Raw genomic sequence first — 18,758 nt, 5'->3', positions numbered from 1 at the left:
ATGAACAAATATGGACCTTCTGTCATTATTTCCAAATTATTTTACAGCATGATACGTACGTATGTGTTTACTAATCAGCACAATGTTGTATTAGTCACTAACATTGAATTTTAACTTTTAATAATTACATAATATTACTATTTAATTCGGAAAGCTTCTTTTTAATTTCGAACTTTCATTTGCATTTACGCTTGATGTTGATATTTAATGCGATGACAACGAACTTTTCCTGATGAGACATTGTCTTTCCAAAGGTTTTTTTAGATTCTTAACTGTTTTCAAACTTAATCTTAGTTTGGATTTTAATTTAAATTGCTATCTTTCTACTGTTAAATAGTTTGACATTGTATTATTTTGACCCACAGCACCTTGCTTAACGTTAAATAGCTTAAATTACTGTCTTTTTTTATCTTCCCACACTTATTACTCCTGGACCATTTATTATTTACAGCTGGGAATAAATAATGGTCGACAATTATAATAATTATTTCCTACTATTAATTTATTTGGTTACTAACTTAATTCTATTCATCGATCTCTTTGTTTTATGCAATGTACACATCTTCTATCATTTATGTGATATAATTATCATGCTACTAATTATTCCGTACAACTAATGATTGATTTATTAATTAGTTTTCTAGGTATGCAGCCATAAGCGACTCATCAACAAATATGGACCTTCCGTCATTATTTCCAAATTGTTCCACAACATGATACGTAGGTATGTGTTTACTAATCAGTACAATGTTGTATTAATCACTAACATTGAATTTTACCTTTTAATAATTACATAATATTACTATTTAATTCGGAACGCTTCTTTTTAATTTCGAACTTTCATTTGTATTTACGCTTGATGTTGATATTTAATGCGATGACAACGAACTTTTTCCCGATGAGACATTGTCTTTCCAAAGGTTTTTTAGATTCTTAACTGTTTTTAAACTTAATCTTAGTTTGGATTTTAATTTAAATTGCTATCTTTGTACTGTTAAATATTTTGACATTGTATTATTTTGACCCACAGCACCTTGCTTAACGTTAAATAGCTTAAATTACTGTCTTTTTTTATCTTCCCGCACTTATTTCTCTTGCATCCTTAATTATTTACAGATGTGAATAAACAATGGTCGGTAGGTCGCACTTTATAAACATGTTTGGATTTGACAGTTAGTGCAATTAAGAATGACAACTTTGTAACTAACTAAATTTCAGTTAAGACTAACTAGTTAATTAGTTGTTGAAAGTTGATTAGTTGTTGACAGTTGATTAGTTGTCAGACCATCAACGGCATGGACGACGCCGTAGCATGCACGGTACGCGCCATCCAGAGGCTCGGCCTGAGCGTGTCGCCTGCCAAATCAGAGGCCATGTGGTTCTACGACCACCGCCGCAAAAGAACCCCTCCTTCTGGGTTGGCCTTCACCATCAACGGGAAGAGGTACCGGTGAGACGCCAGATGAGATACCTGGGCCTCACCATCAACAGCCAATGGACATTCGATCCACATTTCAAGCTCCTGGTCCCAAAGGTGACTGCCGCAGCCAACGCATTATGCGGCCCATTACGGAACATCGGCGGAGCAGAAGTGGGCGTTCGCCGACTCTACGAGGGAGTGGTCCGGTCCCGAGTCCTCTACGGGGCTCCCATATGGGCCGAAGACCTGATGGCGAGCTGCCGCAGCCTGGTCTTGCTGAGGAGGTTACAGAGGACGACCGTCATCCGCATAGCGAGGGGATACAGGACCGTGTCTTACGCATCGGCGACAGTGCTAGCCGCGTCCCCCCCCCCTTACGAGCTGCAGGCCACCGCACTCCGACAGGTGTACGAACATCAGAGGGCCCTGCGCTTGGACGGGCGTGCGACGACGCCGCCGCCCGACTGCTGGTCGGCACCGAACATCCTAGAAGAGGCATAACTGCAGATCTGGGAGCGATGGCGCTCTCAGCTGGTCGAAGAGGACGCTGCGCGGCCACACCGGGCCGTTCGCGCCGTGCTTCCCAACTAGGAGACCTGGAGGGACAAAGGCGGGATCCCGCTAACCTTCAGGATGACACAGATACTCACCGGCCTCGGAATATTCGGCGAGTACCTGCTAAGGATTCAACGGGAGATAACCTCCATCTGTCACCACTGCGAGGAAGAGGGGGACACGGCGCAGCACACGTTGGATTTTTATGCGGCGTGGGCGGATTCGCGGCGTGTCTTACTGCTCGACATCGGCGAGAGTGTAGCCCCCGAGGCGGTCGTTGAGGCCATGCTCAGAGGGCGTCAGGAATGCACCACCGTCCGCACCTACTGCGAGCAAGTGATGCTGGCGAAGGAGCGAGCGGAGAGAAACAGGGTGAAAACGCGCGATCCAGTGAGAGCGCCGCGACGAAGAGACTATATACGCCGCAGGGGAGCGGCACCGCCACCCCCCTAGAAGCGACGTGACATAGGGGGTGTAATCGCCCCCCTAGCGGACCCATTCAGACAGAATGCCTCTCTCAACCTACAGAGAGAAGACGACGAGGGGTGCCGCCCGGTAGTAATTCGCAAGAGAACCCGGGGCACCTTTACCAAACGTCGGGATGACCACCGTGGAGGTTTTAGCCAGTACGAAACCGGCACTACCCGGCGCCCTCTCCACGGAGGGCGCGGGGCGCCTATGAAGGTTTCCTCCACGAAAAAAAAAGAAAAAAAGAGTTGATTAGTTGTTGACAGTTGATTAACCGAATGACGGATATAATCTTTCGGTTGACAAATGGTAACTCCAAGAGTTAGACTGTTTTTGACTTTTATTTATACAATGTTAGACACTTGACGTGACAATAGACTGACGGCATGGCGACGAATGATAAATTATTGGTAACTGAATTGTACTGAAACTGAACTTTACTGAACTAATAACTGAACTTTTTCTGAGCTATTCTAAACTTTTCTGACTTTTCTGAGCTATTCTAACTGAACTTTACAAACTGAAACTATTCTAGATTTTTCTAACTGACTATTCTGGACATTTCGGACTGAAACTTGCCCTATGATGCTACGCTTATTTATATCTAAGTCTACCATGGGATAATTGTCACGTGACAGATTACTCCCATGGGAATCGCAACGCTGCAGTCTTAGTTTCCCATCGACGGTACGTGACAGGATGTGCATACTGTAATCGCTTATCTTTCGCTGTTGCTTCGTCTGCTTGGTTGTCCTGTTTACCCCGTGTCTTAATTTCTCAGCTTCATATTGACGCTTTTGCTGAAGTTTCGTCTGCGATGCTTCTGGAAGGTCCATGCTGATGCTAGTGGGAACGTTCAAGATACCTCTGGTATGTGTATCTTTGCTGAAGTTTCGTCTGTCCGGCTATCTTATTGACGCTGCGTCTTGATCTCTTAGTTTCCCATCGACACTACGTGAGAAAATGTCGCCTGATTGTCGCGCAGAATATCGTGGCCGGGGAATCGTGGTGGGGCGGTTGCGCGTGCAGAGCGGTGCACGCCAGCGGCTGTCTCATTGTTCCACCGACTCTCGGTCGTGCAGCACGTGTTGTTTCGCGCTCTTCAATAAAGTTTTCTTCTTTCGAGCATTCGTGTGTTTGTCGTGAGCTTCATTTACTGTTTTGTGGAAGGTAGTGCGAAGTGGATTTACTGATCATAGTGTGTTGTTTTTCATTGTTCTGCTTGTTCTGCTCATCATAGGGTTTATCGATTGAGGTGCGCTAGATTGCTTCGCAATCTTCGTTTATTCTCCTTGTGCGCATTTCCTTCGTTCCAGTTATGTGAAATGTTATAATCGTGAATATTACCAATTGAGATACGCATGTCTTTGCGCTTTTCCTTGAATTATTCATACTTGTCATTACGGGAATTTAGATCAGTATTTCCATGTGGCTACCGCTTTCAGTATTTTGCCTTGCATTTAATTAATTCGGGTGGTTTCGCTTTCCACGATAACAGTTTCCGTTCGTTTTTTTGATACGCGTTCCGGTTTCCTTCAATCATGAACACGGAGGCTTCTACGTCTTTGGCATCTGATCCTGTTGTAAAGGTATGTGATTTTACATTCTGAATTTATTTCTCGCTCGTTCTTTAGTTGGTATTTATTTCTCTCCATCCATTTTCTTGTGTCTTCTTCTAGCGCAAGAAGAGGAAGCAATGTAAGCGATATAAACCAAACAGTTTGAGAAGACGTGGTCAACGTGCGGGTGTGAAATGCCGTGAGCAAGAACGAAGGTCGAAAATCTGTTGTTCTCACGAACGACGCTTCCCTCACGAACGACGCTAGTAACTTTCTCTCAAGGGCGGCTAGCATCTTTCTCTACCACCAACATAGAAATAGAGTACCACCAACACAGAAATTAACCAATTAACAGTAACGTCCATTTACCATACTTTCCGAGCGAAGGTTTTCCTCGACGAATCCTATGATCTCGTGACTTTCGGCACACCTCATCATAGTTTTCCTCTGCAGCATCACCTCAACGGAAAACACATTCTCTCGTATGATCTCATCAACGAGAAAACAACGTTTTCCACGATCAGTTAATACTTTACGCTTTTATTTTAACCGAGATTCAGACTTAGACCTTGGAGGAAAGTGTATTTACTATCCCGTTAACTGCGGATTCGTTATCGAACCTAAGATCATTGTCATTAGTGCTTAATCACCGCGATTATTTGTCAATCACGTAATATCTACACTTGTGCTAATAAATAATACCTAGATATTATAACAAAAATGGATAGTTCTAGTGAAGATTCATTACACGCCCCTAACCCTAATCCTAACTATAACGACGACCCAATATCACAAGTGGGATCAGTGCCGGTTATAACATTATGAGACCATAATGCCGTCATGCGTGACTTAAATCAGTCGCTAACGCAAAAACCGAGTATGGAATCAAAAAAATTGTCGGTACCACGTTTTAACCCAGAAGTCGCGGGTGCCGATCCAGTCGCAGAATGCGCAGCTGTTAATCTGCTTATGAAGGACAACCCTTTACAAAACAGCGCGTTATTTTCTGCTTTAAATCATGCTCTTGAGCAACGGCGAGTCGACTCCTGTGTATTGCAAGCCCCAAATGGTAGATTAAGTCATCTAGGTGAGTCGTTCCCATTTTATTTCGATTCTGGAGTTGAATGTTCACTAATAAGTCCATAGCCTTTAAATTTTCCGGCAAAAGAATGACTGATGTAGTAGTAATGCGAGGAATAGGAAACACTTGCATTAAATGTACGTCTCAAATCTTGTCCATTGTATGTATTAATGGTTTTACATTGGAGATAATTTTCCATATTCTCGCTGACAGTTACTTAAAATATGATATCATGATTAGTCGTGAAATTTTGAGACAAGGTTTTGACTTAATATTGCACAAAATAGCCTCGCTATATGTAAAACCAAAATAATTAATGTCGATAATAATACCGCTGAAAACGAGATCGATATTAATGAAGTTGACACTGATGTACATGGTAATGATAAAAGTCGATTGATTTCTCTTTTCAAAAAATTAAAAGATTCATTCGTTACGGGTTTCCTACGTACTCGCGTAAATACAGGCCAGTTAGAAATACGATTAATTGACCCAAACATCACTGTACAAAGAAGCCCTTATAGATTTAGCGAGGAAGAGCGCAGAATAGTACGTGAGAGAATAAGCGAATTAATTAGAACAAGAATCAGAAGGCCTAGTAATTCACCGTTCGCGAACCCTATGTTACTCGTGAAGAAGAAAGATGGCTCAGATAGATTATGTGTAGATTTTCGAGAACTAAATAAAATTACGGTCGCGGATTGCGGTATCCTCTACCTCTTATTGCGGATCAAATCGCGAGATTGCAAAAAGCGAGGTACTTTATTAGCCTGGCCATGGCCAGTGGGTTCCATCAAATCCCCATTCATTTGAATTGAAAAATTTTGTTCAGTCCGTCCGTTTTGCAGAGAGCTATTCTAAAGACCTTGGGCGACCTTGCCTATTCGTACGTTGTTGTTTACCTGGATGACGTTCTAATTATTGCTGACTCGATAGACCAAAACACAAAAAACTGGTTTCACTCTATTGATACCGAATGCAACGTACGTCAGATTCAACGAAATGTACGCGCGGAACATTTAAATGTAATTTTTAGTACAATTTCAGGTAAATCCGCTGCTTTTCTCTCGTGTTTGAGATATCCTCACACAAAACACTGCTTTAATTCTATTGACACCGAAAGCAGCGTAAGTCAAATTATGAGTGATGTACGCGCAGAACAGTTAGATTTAATTTTTTTGCACAATTTCGTGTAAATCTGGTGCTTTTCATTCATGTTTGCAGTATTCTGACACAAACAGCTGGTTTAAGTCTATGGACACCGAATGCTGCGTACGTCAAATTTCACATGATGGTAGGCGCAAAACTGTTAAACTGCAATTTTGTGCAGAATTTCTTTGAAATTTGTAGTCTTTACACAGATGCTTAAAATATCCTGACATAAAACACTGATTTAACTCTATTGATAAATATTTCAAGTTTTGTTCAATAAATATTATTGAGAATATAACAATGAAATACGAGATACCGTCAGTCGTCCGTAGCGTTCAAATGTACTGGGACTATCCGACACAAAATCTAAACAGCGATCGCGCTGCTTGGGACTCCAACGGTTAAACACATAAACATAACGAGTACAATAACCACATAAAAGATCTTACTTACTTAATTATGGTAGAAATAAGTTTAAACTAAATTATAAATGTCCTCAAAAAATTAGCAGAGTAGTCCGAGATGTATTGCATAGAAGCTCACATAATCTTATAACGGTGGTCATCTTGTAAATTCAATTACAGGCTATATTGCTTAATTATCATATCATGACGTGGCCTATACCAAAGCAATAAAGTATTATAACATAAATACATAGCAATGAATATGAAGATAATATAAAGACATGTTAAAATTACATAACTGGCATTCTAAGTTATGTTATCTCATTACGTGTATACGATATGCAGAAATTACCAAGCAAATTCCCATACAACTAAAAATCCAGATAAATTTTATTAATTAACAAATACCTTAAGGAAATTTAACGTAATAGACTAATAATATATGAAAAGTAACCTAGTATGCATGTGGTTAAGTAATCTAACTCGTGCTAATAGGATCAAAGCTGTAATACAGCCTAATAGGCAGCAGTACTGACACAAGTTAAAAATTTTCATTTTATATGGCATACTCATGAGTTTTGACGCACTCAAAATAGATATTCATATTTAAGATAAATCGCACTTATACATCGTGTGCTGAAAATAACAGAAAAACGAATAAAGAATGCAATTGAAACTTATAAATACTAAAAGTAGAACTCCACTATGGGCAGATACCAATGATAAATAATAAGTAACACGATGCATATATTTAGTATATATTAATCATTATTCTATGTACACGTACTGACATTCGCGGTCACTCTGAATTACTCGTACTATGTATGTAACTAGTAGCACAGGATGAAGAAGTGGTAAAAGTGCCAAACTATAATAAGGAACTATGGATAAATTAAAATACCACAAGTAGAATGATAAATCTAAAATATTTTAATATTCTATTAACAATATCATGAAATATATGAATACAAGGATTAACAGCTTAGCATCAAACATTAATGATAAAACATTTGATATTAATAAGAAGGTACTTAAATATCTGTTTAACAAAATTATGATTATCAATATATATAAAATTATGAGTAATTTTATCTGTAACATGTCTAAATAATAAGTAATAGGAACGACATCAATAACATAATACTGGATAGAATAATATAAAATGATTATTTTAGCATATTAGAAATTTAAAAGAAAAAAGACACAATGAATATGTTTTTCTTTCCGTTTCATGCTTCTGAAGGTATAAAATTATTTAATATCTATTTTTGATACAGAATATGATACATTAGATTACAGTAAGCTATGCAAAAAATATATTTTAACGATAAGAAGAGACCCAAATCGACCTTTCTAGGCCTCGCAGCAAGGGAGATCCGCGGGAGACTAAAACACGGGACCGAGTTCTGATCCACGATGGAGGTTTCAATACTGTTTCCTGTTCATCTCGCGTCAATCAGATCAACTTCAATTGGTTTCAAAAAACAATCTTCTCGACTAAGAGCGGCACACCCCGCTCCACAAGAGGGACTGAAAAATTCTGTTAGTCGGTTTTTCATGAGTAGGCGTGTTTAATGTTTAATCAACTATTTTTGTTGCAAAATATCCGGGGTATTTTTGACAATCGACCCGAAATGCCGCACAGCACTCTGACACACTTGGCTCTAGGGTATTATGACAAGCGATTCGAAACACCAGCACACGTGCTCCGCCGAATCCAGTAGGTAAATAAATGATGAAAGTAATTGTATTTTATCGGCGATGTGTTACCATCTCCCGCCTATGCTACGCTTCCCACGTCGCCTTACGATACCAGGCTAGAGTCAAGCTATACGGGTTCTTCTTCTCCCGCTAAAATTTCGAAAACCGTTTCCTTGCCAGTGGTTTCGCTAGAAAATAGATAGTTACTTTTTATTCTACTGTTTATTCTATTCTACTGTTACTTTCGGCATTAACCTTCAAGCCTAGAGTTTTCTTTTGTAAATCCTCTGATAGTAGTCCGATGCAAAAATTGAATAATAATGGCGATAAAAGATCGCCTTGTTTAAGGCCATGTTTTACGTGTATTTCAACTTGTCTATTCGATGCTTTAATATATATCACAATATCGGTGTACATATTTTCTATTAAGTCACAGATTCCGACAGGGATGCCTTTTTTGGCCATACTTCTTGTTACGGCGCGCTAGACGGTCAGTGCGACGTACCTTTCGGTCTGACCGCCGACGCCTATCTCTCATCAAACTGACCTGCAGTAACCTAAGGAACCACCATAAACCGAATCTTTTCAACTTACTTTCGATTCATACAAATATTATTCGGTTTATGGATGGTCATTCGAACAGTCATTAGGTTTATTGCACTCTCTTGTTAATTACGGGGAAAGCAGATGTGTCCCGTTAAATGGCGGGTTTTTCCCAAAAAACAGATGTGTCCGTTAAATGGCGGGTTTTTCCCAAGAACAAGGACACCCATGAGCCAAATATGCAGGAGACTTTCTCCTTGCATTATATGTATTAATATTGGCTAAAAACCAATGGGCATCGCGGATCGTTACCCTCACTATTCTACCTAAAGGTGTGAACAACGAATCCGCGTCCTTAGTTCAGCAAGGGTACACCCACACCGAGCTTTCCTCCTAAACAAGACGAGATGGGTCAGTCACTGTTCTACAATCAGTCACTCGGGGCTCTTCTACTCCTCAAACAGTCAAGTTCACTGTTCTACAATCAGTCACTCGGGACTGTTCTACAGGTCCTCAAACAGTCAAGTCACTGTTCTGAAATCAGTCACTCGGTGCTCTTCTATCAAGAAGACAATTAAGCAGTCAGTCAAGTCACTGCTCATCATTCAAGCAGACAGTCAAGTCTCTGCTCTTCCATTAAGCAGTCAGTCAAGTCACTGCTCATCATTCAAGCAGACAGTCAAGTCTCTGCTCATCAATCGGCAAGTCATTCAAGTACAATTATAGCCACCGAGGCAGTACTTCAATTCACGCGAACGAGACATTCGATTCTTCGCGTCAACATACTTCGACGGTTCTTGCAATCATTCGGCAAGCTAGTTTAATAATTTCATACGATATCGGGATTCATCGCGTTAACCGATATCCATCTCAACATATTTATATATACGTTCCAAGTGTTGTGAAAAGTGGCAAAATAAATAAAAATAGATAACTGGAGACTACAGTTATTTCAATTAACCACCCCTATTGTCGTAACTGAAATCAGGGGATCGCCCTGCTCGCGGTGTCGATCATTCGATCGTAACGGGAATTTACGACTCCCGTTGACGCTCCTAACGGAGACTCGTCTCCCCGCGACTGGACGAACAAACACTTCTCTTTATAGCTGTATGCGAAATAGTGTCAAAAGTTTCCGAAATATCCAAAATTGATACTATTCCACCATCAAGAACTTTGGACAATTTAATAGCCTTATTTAAGAGCATAACATTGCTTTTATAGTCATTCTCCGAAGTAAAATCTTTCTGTCTGATATATTGTTCGGTGATCTTCCTTAAACGAATATCCACTAATGCCGAAAAGATGCGACTGAGTAGTGAGCTAACTATTATTGGGCGCCAATTCTTCACATTAGCTAAATTCAGCCCATACTTAGGAATTAACGTCGCGCAATTTAATTTCCATAGTTTCGGGTAATAACTTGTAACCAGAATTATATTGTATAATATGGCCAAGACTACCTCTAATCCTTTTTGTTGCAAGTGTTCCTTTCGCAGACCGTCCAGGCCAGCAGCTGATTTCTGTAATATCTTATTTATTTTAGTACGAACCTCTTCAGGGGTAACCGGGGTAAGTATTCTACTGGTACTTATTTCGTTAATCTGATTATCATTTTCTATTTCTAGGTTTGGACCAAGTGTACCCCAGAGCGCTTCGTAGAGATTCTTTATCTCGTGTCCTGACGGAGACGTTTTTGGTAGTTGTAGTAAGTTAAGATCACCCTTTACCGCGATATCTGCCAGCTTTTTGGGATATTTCTTGAACATATTCTGGCATATAACATACGAAAAGCGTTTCTTATGACTCCTATTGTTCTTATTTAATCTCTTATTAAATTGTTGCAGTTTGCGACTATTGCCTTTTCCACTGCAGTTTCGATTTCCTTTTTCTTTGTTACTTATAGTAGCTGTTTCATTTGTTTTTTTGAGAAATGGGACTAGTACATCCTCAATAAAACTGTCTATTCCACTACGCAATTCGACTGTTCCCTGTATGTAATTGCGTCATAACATCCTTATAGTATTATACATCTCAATCACTAATTGCGTCATATTTCCGGGACTATTTGCCTCCTCTATCGACTTCGTAAGCCACTCTTCGCTTAGAACCGCATCTCCTTCTTCCACCCCATCCTCCTTAACCATTTTCTCTTTTCTCTCTCCCTCATTTTCTAATAATCGCCTATGCATCTCTTCCCTATTCATTTTTATCCCTTCCTGGTTTCCTACTTCAGTTTCCATGTTAAGTATATTATTGTTGTTATTATAATTCTCGGTTTCGTCTCCTTCCCTAACTTTACCTATTCCTGACTCCGCAATTTTACGCTAATCTCTTCGCTTGTCGCTTATTTGTTTGGCTGTTTTACTAGTAATAATCTTTGCTATTTCCACGTTTGTTTGTTTAAAATTACAAAAACGTAGCTCTAATATTTTTAGCAGATCAGTTTCTTCCGTTGTCCATATTGCTCCTCTCGGGCGGTTACGGACTTTAATATCTCTCGACGTGCACATCGCATGTCTTTTTTCATTCCGTAAACGTTGAAGATTGTGCCTTTCGTGAGTGGATAATCCTCGCTGAGTGTCAAACCTATTATTGCACAATTCGCATCGAAATGCTTTTGGAGGCCCGGTATCAACTGATCCTTTACACTTACCATAATGACAATACCACCCATGTAGTTTTGAGTAACTTTTCAGGCAACGTCGACAACACCACGATATTTTATTTTCCAGATGATGACTATTAATGTGTTCATTAAGACTTTTTAAGGTATTAAACGCAAATCTAAGACCTTCCCTAACGCAAAACGGACATAGTGCATCGCTTTCTAGAGGCACACAGATCGCCATTTCATCATTCGCATTATCCATATTCATAGCTACGTCGTTTACAAAGGTTCCCTTCTGAGCGAATTGATCGGCCACAGAGTTTCCGGGAACTGGTGACTCTGTGTCCGAGGCTAAGTAATTATTCGCACTATAATCCATTATTATTCTATATTACTTTTCCTTTATCCCATGCGGCAATTCCTATAATTTAATTCCTTAACCATAAACCATGGATAAGCCAATTCGTATACAATTAAAACCCGTGCCCTCAAATAGAACGCATTTCAACATTTCACACGTTGAATATTCCCCAATTAACTCCCTTTCTCAGTCAGGTAAAAGCATTAAACATTTAAATGAAATAGATAACAAACCATTTTTCCTCAAACAGTTTAACAGCCCAAGTAACATATCCCCAGAGCTCAAGGGACTACACCACACTCTATCTAGCAATAGCCGCCGCGCCTAGGAGCACTATAATGTGCTCCAAACTATGTTACCAGCGGGTACCACTGGGTAGAGTAACTTGAACGGGAAGGGCAACAACTCCTAAGGGCAACGACCAAAATGGAGACAAGAATGGTCAATGTATCGAGAAGATAATTAAACCCGAAGATTGATACATGACGCATGCCTATTTAGAAATACTAAAGGAGAAATCAATCATCATACCATGCAGATAATTACTGACCATGGTAGTTTTAATCAATATAAGAAAAAAATAAATAAAGATACTGACGAGAGATGTTGGGACTGTAATGCAAATTCTCACAATGCTGAGCATGCATTATTTAACTGTCCCAGATGTCAAATTCTAAAAACGACATTGGAAAATCATGCTGGAGAACTACTGACACCTACTAATATATAAATAAGATTATTAAAGGCGATGACATATGGAAGCATTTCTGGAAATTCTGTGAAACAATTATGAAGATTAGACAATTGCAAGAAAAGGAATGGGAACAACGGAGAAGAAGGAGACATTAACCGTTTGAGTACCACGAATCTTTGAAAAAAACAGGGTCGAAAAATGCCCAACAGCGCGATGGCGCTTGTCTTAATCAATTGCAAAGAGAAACAAGCGGCGTAATAGCGGCGTAAATATCGTCATATTTGTTATTTTATGAAATAAGTCTGTATATGTATGCTCACGCAGGGAGGGCGTGAGCCTATGGGGGCTGGCAAACCCACTTTCCCGCAGCCAGGGGGACCGTCGGAACAAGCGTTCCGCCTACGTGAGTCCCTATGTACTCCGCAAGGAAGATCGCCGGGAGTTTGCGTGCGCTTAAGTGCGGCCATACTCTCTCTACGCGGTCTTGGGTAGTAGCGCACCCACGATCCTGACGCGAATGAAGGGACCGCCGGGATAATTCCCTGGGCACAAAAGTGTCACAGGTCCCCGCGCGTGAAGTCCTTTCTTGGTCTGTTGAATGCTCGGTTAGCAGGTCGCCGGGCCAGCAGTGACGTGGCCGTACATCCACACGGTGGTCCCACCAGCGACATAAGCTGGTACCATGGGCAGGATGAGTAATAGCCCGGAGGGAGTAGCGACCCCTCTGCTCGTCCGAAACTGGGTATGGACTCGTGGTGGTAGTGGTTTAAAGCCGAGTTGCTGGCTAGGCGGCCGGTCCCCCGGATGCGAGGTATCCCCACTCGTACTCTGGAAACGGTTACGCCGGCGGGTGAGCACAAAAGTGAGTCACTTTTGAACGCTACATATATTATTAAATTATTTAATATTAATATTTTGTTGGACCACCTTTAGCAACAGTAATGTTTTGTCCATTAACGTTCCATACTGTAAACCAATGATTTTGTAAAACTACACTCAACAGAGTCCCATATTTCTATAATTTTATCTTTCAATACTTGCTTTGAGGTTATCTGAAATTTATTTCATCTTTTTCCAATTTCAGCCCATACATTTTCAATCAGATTTATGTCTGGACTTTGCGGTAGGGTAATTAACATGTGTGGTGTGTTATATACGATCCGTTCTTTCACAATTCTATCAGTATCCTTAGGATCATTATCACGTTGGAAGTGGAAATCTTCGAATAATCCTAATTTACGGGCACTTTCTCTAAGGTTATTTTTTAAAATATCATTCCGATTCGGATCACTCGCGCGTGTGGACTCTTTCGGCCGTGGCGAAGGCGGAGTCTTCAGGTTATTTTCTGGAGATTGAGTTTCCGGCATGATATTTGTTTCATGTGTTGCAAATGCCGTGATGCAGGATAGGTTGTTAGCCGTCGAAGTGATGCTCGAGGAGAACCTGTTCCTGGATGAATCGAACGTCGTGGATTCCGGAGAGTTTGTCGTTGATTTCGACTTCGGATAGACCTCGGTGCCATTGACGGAGTTTAACACGTTGTTCTCTACTTTATGAATTGCCGTGATAGGGCATGAGACATCCTGTGACGGATTCGTAGAGATCAATGGCGGAGCCGAATTGTCGTCTGATGAGATTCTCTCTTCTTCGCGATCCCGCCGATCGTGAAGGATTGTTTGATTCAATGCGTCTGGTGGCGTTGAATCAGATTGTTGTGATGCTGACGATGCGAACGTGGTTGTCGTCAGGTCGCGTGTCGGTGACGCGGTGCGAGTGTCGTGCGTTGAATTCCGTGTATTATGCAACGGAATCGTCACTGGATTTGATAAGATATTCTCCATCGGCGGAGTATGACCATAGTTGTCCTGGACGGGATTCAGTTTTTTCCGGTCCGGAGGGTCGTGAGAGGTTGTCCTCAATTCGCGTGTAGGCGACGAGTTGCGAGTATTAGAAGTTGTCTGATTCAAGGAGTTTGCTAGCGTTGAATCAGATTGTTCCGATAATAATGTCGCGTACTTGGTCGTCGTCGAGTCGCGTGTCGGTGACGCGGTGCGAGTGTCGTGCGTTGAGTTCCGTGTATCATGCAACGGAATCGTCACTGGATTTGATAAGACATTCTCAGTCGGCGAAGTATGACCATAGTTGTCCTGGACGGGATTCAGTTCCTTCTGATCCAGAGGCTCGTGAGAGTTAGTCTTCAAATCGCGTGTAGGTGACGAACGACGAACGTTAGAAGTTATCTGATTCAAGGCGATCGGTAGCGTTGAATCAGATCGTTCAGATAATGATGACGCAAACTTGGTTGTCGTCAAATCGCGTGTAGGCGATGAGCTGCGGACTTGAGTAGTTGTCTGATTCAAACCGATTGGTAGCGTTGAATCAGATCGTTCAGGTAACGACGATGCGAGCTTGGTTGTCAAGTCGCGTGTTGGCGAGCTGCGCGTATTATTATTCTTATTATGCAATGAACTTCGCTTGTCATGCGACGGAATCGGCGCTAGATTCGATACGACTTTCTCCATCGGCGGAGTATGAACATTGTTACTGTTATTATTGAAATTATTCTTACGTCTCTGGACACTGCTGGAAGTGTTGCGGCAGCGTTCCGGTGGTTTTGGATTCGCCACTGTGTTGGAGGCATCCGTTGAGGAAGAATTAATTTCGTTGAGGTTGTTCAATCGTGTTACCAGCTCTATATAAACATCCCGTAAGTCCTCAGGTTCGTTGTCGTCGATCTCAAGCAATTCGTCAAAGACAATGTTGAATCGTCTCCAAATGTCGTCAACTAGTTTTCGGTAAGTTATTAAGACGTCCTTGTTGTGCTGACCGGACAGTTCGTATTTGTTGAGTAGTCTCCTTATGCTCTTGAAGTCTTCGCTTAGATCGATCCAATCCTCATGCAAGGCGGTGATTCTTGTTTTGTTTGCCATTATACCGTCGAATGTGGGTATGTGAATTTCTGGCAGCTTAGTCGTTACCGGCGTGGCGGTAATGGATGACTTGTTATCTAATTCATGATTAGATGGCATCCGACATGTTGATTGTTGCTTTTTGCTTGCGATGTTGTGGATTCGCGAGCTCAGCTCAGCATAATCCTTCCAGGCTTGCTTTTCCTGTGCGAGGTCCTCGTCATCTAAATCGTCTAATTCTTTTTGGCAGGATTGAAATCTCTGCCACGCATACTCAAGCTGGGATTGAAGTGCACTCACAGACTTGATGTGTGATGCGACGGGTTGATCGGACTCCTCGATGCTTTCCCTTAGATGCTTGAGGGCAGCTTTAAACTGCTTATCGCGCCTTCTTCTGACTTTATTGGCTTTGGCGCTGATCGACATTATTATTGACTGAGTTGAAATAGAAACTCCTCAAGTTTTGTTTTATGACGTCCAAGCGTGGAATGGCTGTGGGATCACGTGGCACTGTATGTTCACCGTTTGGAACACCTTTCGCTGGCACGTGAATCCGGCTCGAAGGACCAAATGTTTGTTCGTCCAGTCGCGGGGAGACGAGTCTCCGTTAGGAGCGTCAACGGGAGTCGTAAATTCCCGTTACGATCGAATGATCGACACCGCGAGCAGGGCGATCCCCTGATTTCAGTTACGACAATAGGGGTGGTTAATTGAAATAACTGTAGTCTCCAGTTATCTATTTTTATTTATTTTGCCACTTTTCACAACACTTGGAACGTATATATAAATATGTTGAGATGGATATCGGTTAACGCGATGAATCCCGATATCGTATGAAATTATTAAACTAGCTTGCCGAATGATTGCAAGAACCGTCGAAGTATGTTGACGCGAAGAATCGAATGTCTCGTTCGCGTGAATTGAAGTACTGCCTCGGTGGCTATAATTGTACTTGAATGACTTGCCGATTGATGAGCAGAGACTTGACTGTCTGCTTGAATGATGAGCAGTGACTTGACTGACTGCTTAATGGAAGAGCAGAGACTTGACTGTCTGCTTGAATGATGAGCAGTGACTTGACTGACTGCTTAATTGTCTTCTTGATAGAAGAGCACCGAGTGACTGATTTCAGAACAGTGACTTGACTGTTTGAGGACCTGTAGAACAGTCCCGAGTGACTGATTGTAGAACAGTGAACTTGACTGTTTGAGGAGTAGAAGAGCCCCGAGTGACTGATTGTAGAACAGTGACTGACCCATCTCGTCTTGTTTAGGAGGAAAGCTCGGTGTGGGTGTACCCTTGCTGAACTAAGGACGCGGATTCGTTGTTCACACCTTTAGGTAGAATAGTGAGGGTAACGATCCGCGATGCCCATTGGTTTTTAGCCAATATTAATACATATAATGCAAGGAGAAAGTCTCCTGCATATTTGGCTCATGGGTGTCCTTGTTCTTGGGAAAAACCCGCCATTTAACGGACACATCTGTTTTTTGGGAAAAACCCGCCATTTAACGGGACACATCTGCTTTCCCCGTAATTAACAAGAGAGTGCAATAAACCTAATGACTGTTCGAATGACCATCCATAAACCGAATAATATTTGTATGAATCGAAAGTAAGTTGAAAAGATTCGGTTTATGGTGGTTCCTTAGGTTACTGCAGGTCAGTTTGATGAGAGATAGGCGTCGGCGGTCAGACCGAAAGGTACGTCGCACTGACCGTCTAGCGCGCCGTAACAAGAAGTATGGCCAAAAAAGGCATCCCTGTCGGAATCTGTGACTTAATAGAAAATATGTACACCGATATTGTGATATATATTAAAGCATCGAATAGACAAGTTGAAATACACGTAAAACATGGCCTTAAACAAGGCGATCTTTTATCGCCATTATTATTCAATTTTTGCATCGGACTACTATCAGAGGATTTACAAAAGAAAACTCTAGGCTTGAAGGTTAATGCCGAAAGTAACAGTAGAATAGAATAAACAGTAGAATAAAAAGTAACTATCTATTTTCTAGCGAAACCACTGGCAAGGAAACGGTTTTCGAAATTTTAGCGGGAGAAGAAGAACCCGTATAGCTTGACTCTAGCCTGGTATCGTAAGGCGACGTGGGAAGCGTAGCATAGGCGGGAGATGGTAACACATCGCCGATAAAATACAATTACTTTCATCATTTATTTACCTACTGGATTCGGCGGAGCACGTGTGCTGGTGTTTCGAATCGCTTGTCATAATACCCTAGAGCCAAGTGTGTCAGAGTGCTGTGCGGCATTTCGGGTCGATTGTCAAAAATACCCCGGATATTTTGCAACAAAAATAGTTGATTAAACATTAAACACGCCTACTCATGAAAAACCGACTAACAGAATTTTTCAGTCCCTCTTGTGGAGCGGGGTGTGCCGCTCTTAGTCGAGAAGATTGTTTTTTGAAACCAATTGAAGTTGATCTGATTGACGCGAGATGAACAGGAAACAGTATTGAAACCTCCATCGTGGATCAGAACTCGGTCCCGTGTTTTAGTCTCCCGCGGATCTCCCTTGCTGCGAGGCCTAGAAAGGTCGATTTGGGTCTCTTCTTATCGTTAAAATATATTTTTTGCATAGCTTACTGTAATCTAATGTATCATATTCTGTATCAAAAATAGATATTAAATAATTTTATACCTTCAGAAGCATGAAACGGAAAGAAAAACATATTCATTGTGTCTTTTTTCTTTTAAATTTCTAATATGCTAAAATAATCATTTTATATTATTCTATCCAGTATTATGTTATTGATGTCGTTCCTATTACTTATTATTTAGACATGTTACAGATAAAATTACTCATAATTTTATATATATTGATAATCATAATTTTGTTAAACAGATATTTAAGTACCTTCTTATTAATATCAAATGTTTTATCATTAATGTTTGATGCTAAGCTGTTAATCCTTGTATTCATATATTTCATGATATTGTTAATAGAATATTAAAATATTTTAGATTTATCATTCTACTTGTGGTATTTTAATTTATCCATAGTTCCTTATTATAGTTTGGCACTTTTACCACTTCTTCATCCTGTGCTACTAGTTACATACATAGTACGAGTAATTCAGAGTGACCGCGAATGTCAGTACGTGTACATAGAATAATGATTAATATATACTAAATATATGCATCGTGTTACTTATTATTTATCATTGGTATCTGCCCATAGTGGAGTTCTACTTTTAGTATTTATAAGTTTCAATTGCATTCTTTATTCGTTGTTCTGTTATTTTCAGCACACGATGTATAAGTGCGATTTATC

The 18,758-nt window shown here is 40.8% G+C and overlaps 1 protein-coding gene across 1 annotated transcript; it reads right to left on the bottom strand.

Moving 5' to 3' along the window:
- Nucleotides 1-13,613: 13,613 nt before the first annotated feature.
- On the bottom strand, nt 13,614-15,884 carry LOC132915744 (mucin-2-like). Its single transcript, XM_060975556.1, has one exon. The coding sequence runs from the start codon at nt 15,882-15,884 to the stop codon at nt 13,614-13,616; it is 2,271 nt and encodes a 756-aa protein (XP_060831539.1).
- Between the last annotated feature and the right edge of the window lie 2,874 nt (nt 15,885-18,758).

This window comes from Bombus pascuorum, unplaced genomic scaffold (genome assembly GCF_905332965.1).
Source record: "Bombus pascuorum unplaced genomic scaffold, iyBomPasc1.1, whole genome shotgun sequence".
NCBI lineage: Eukaryota > Metazoa > Arthropoda > Insecta > Hymenoptera > Apidae > Bombus > Bombus pascuorum.
Note: the sequence above shows the minus strand (reverse complement) of the source record. Positions and strands in the feature narration are given on the sequence as shown.

Bases quoted from the DNA above. Each gene is read 5' to 3' on its own strand.
- LOC132915744 (XM_060975556.1), bottom strand. From the start codon at position 15,884: ATGTCGATCAGCGCCAAAGCCAATAAAGTCAGAAGAAGGCGCGATAAG.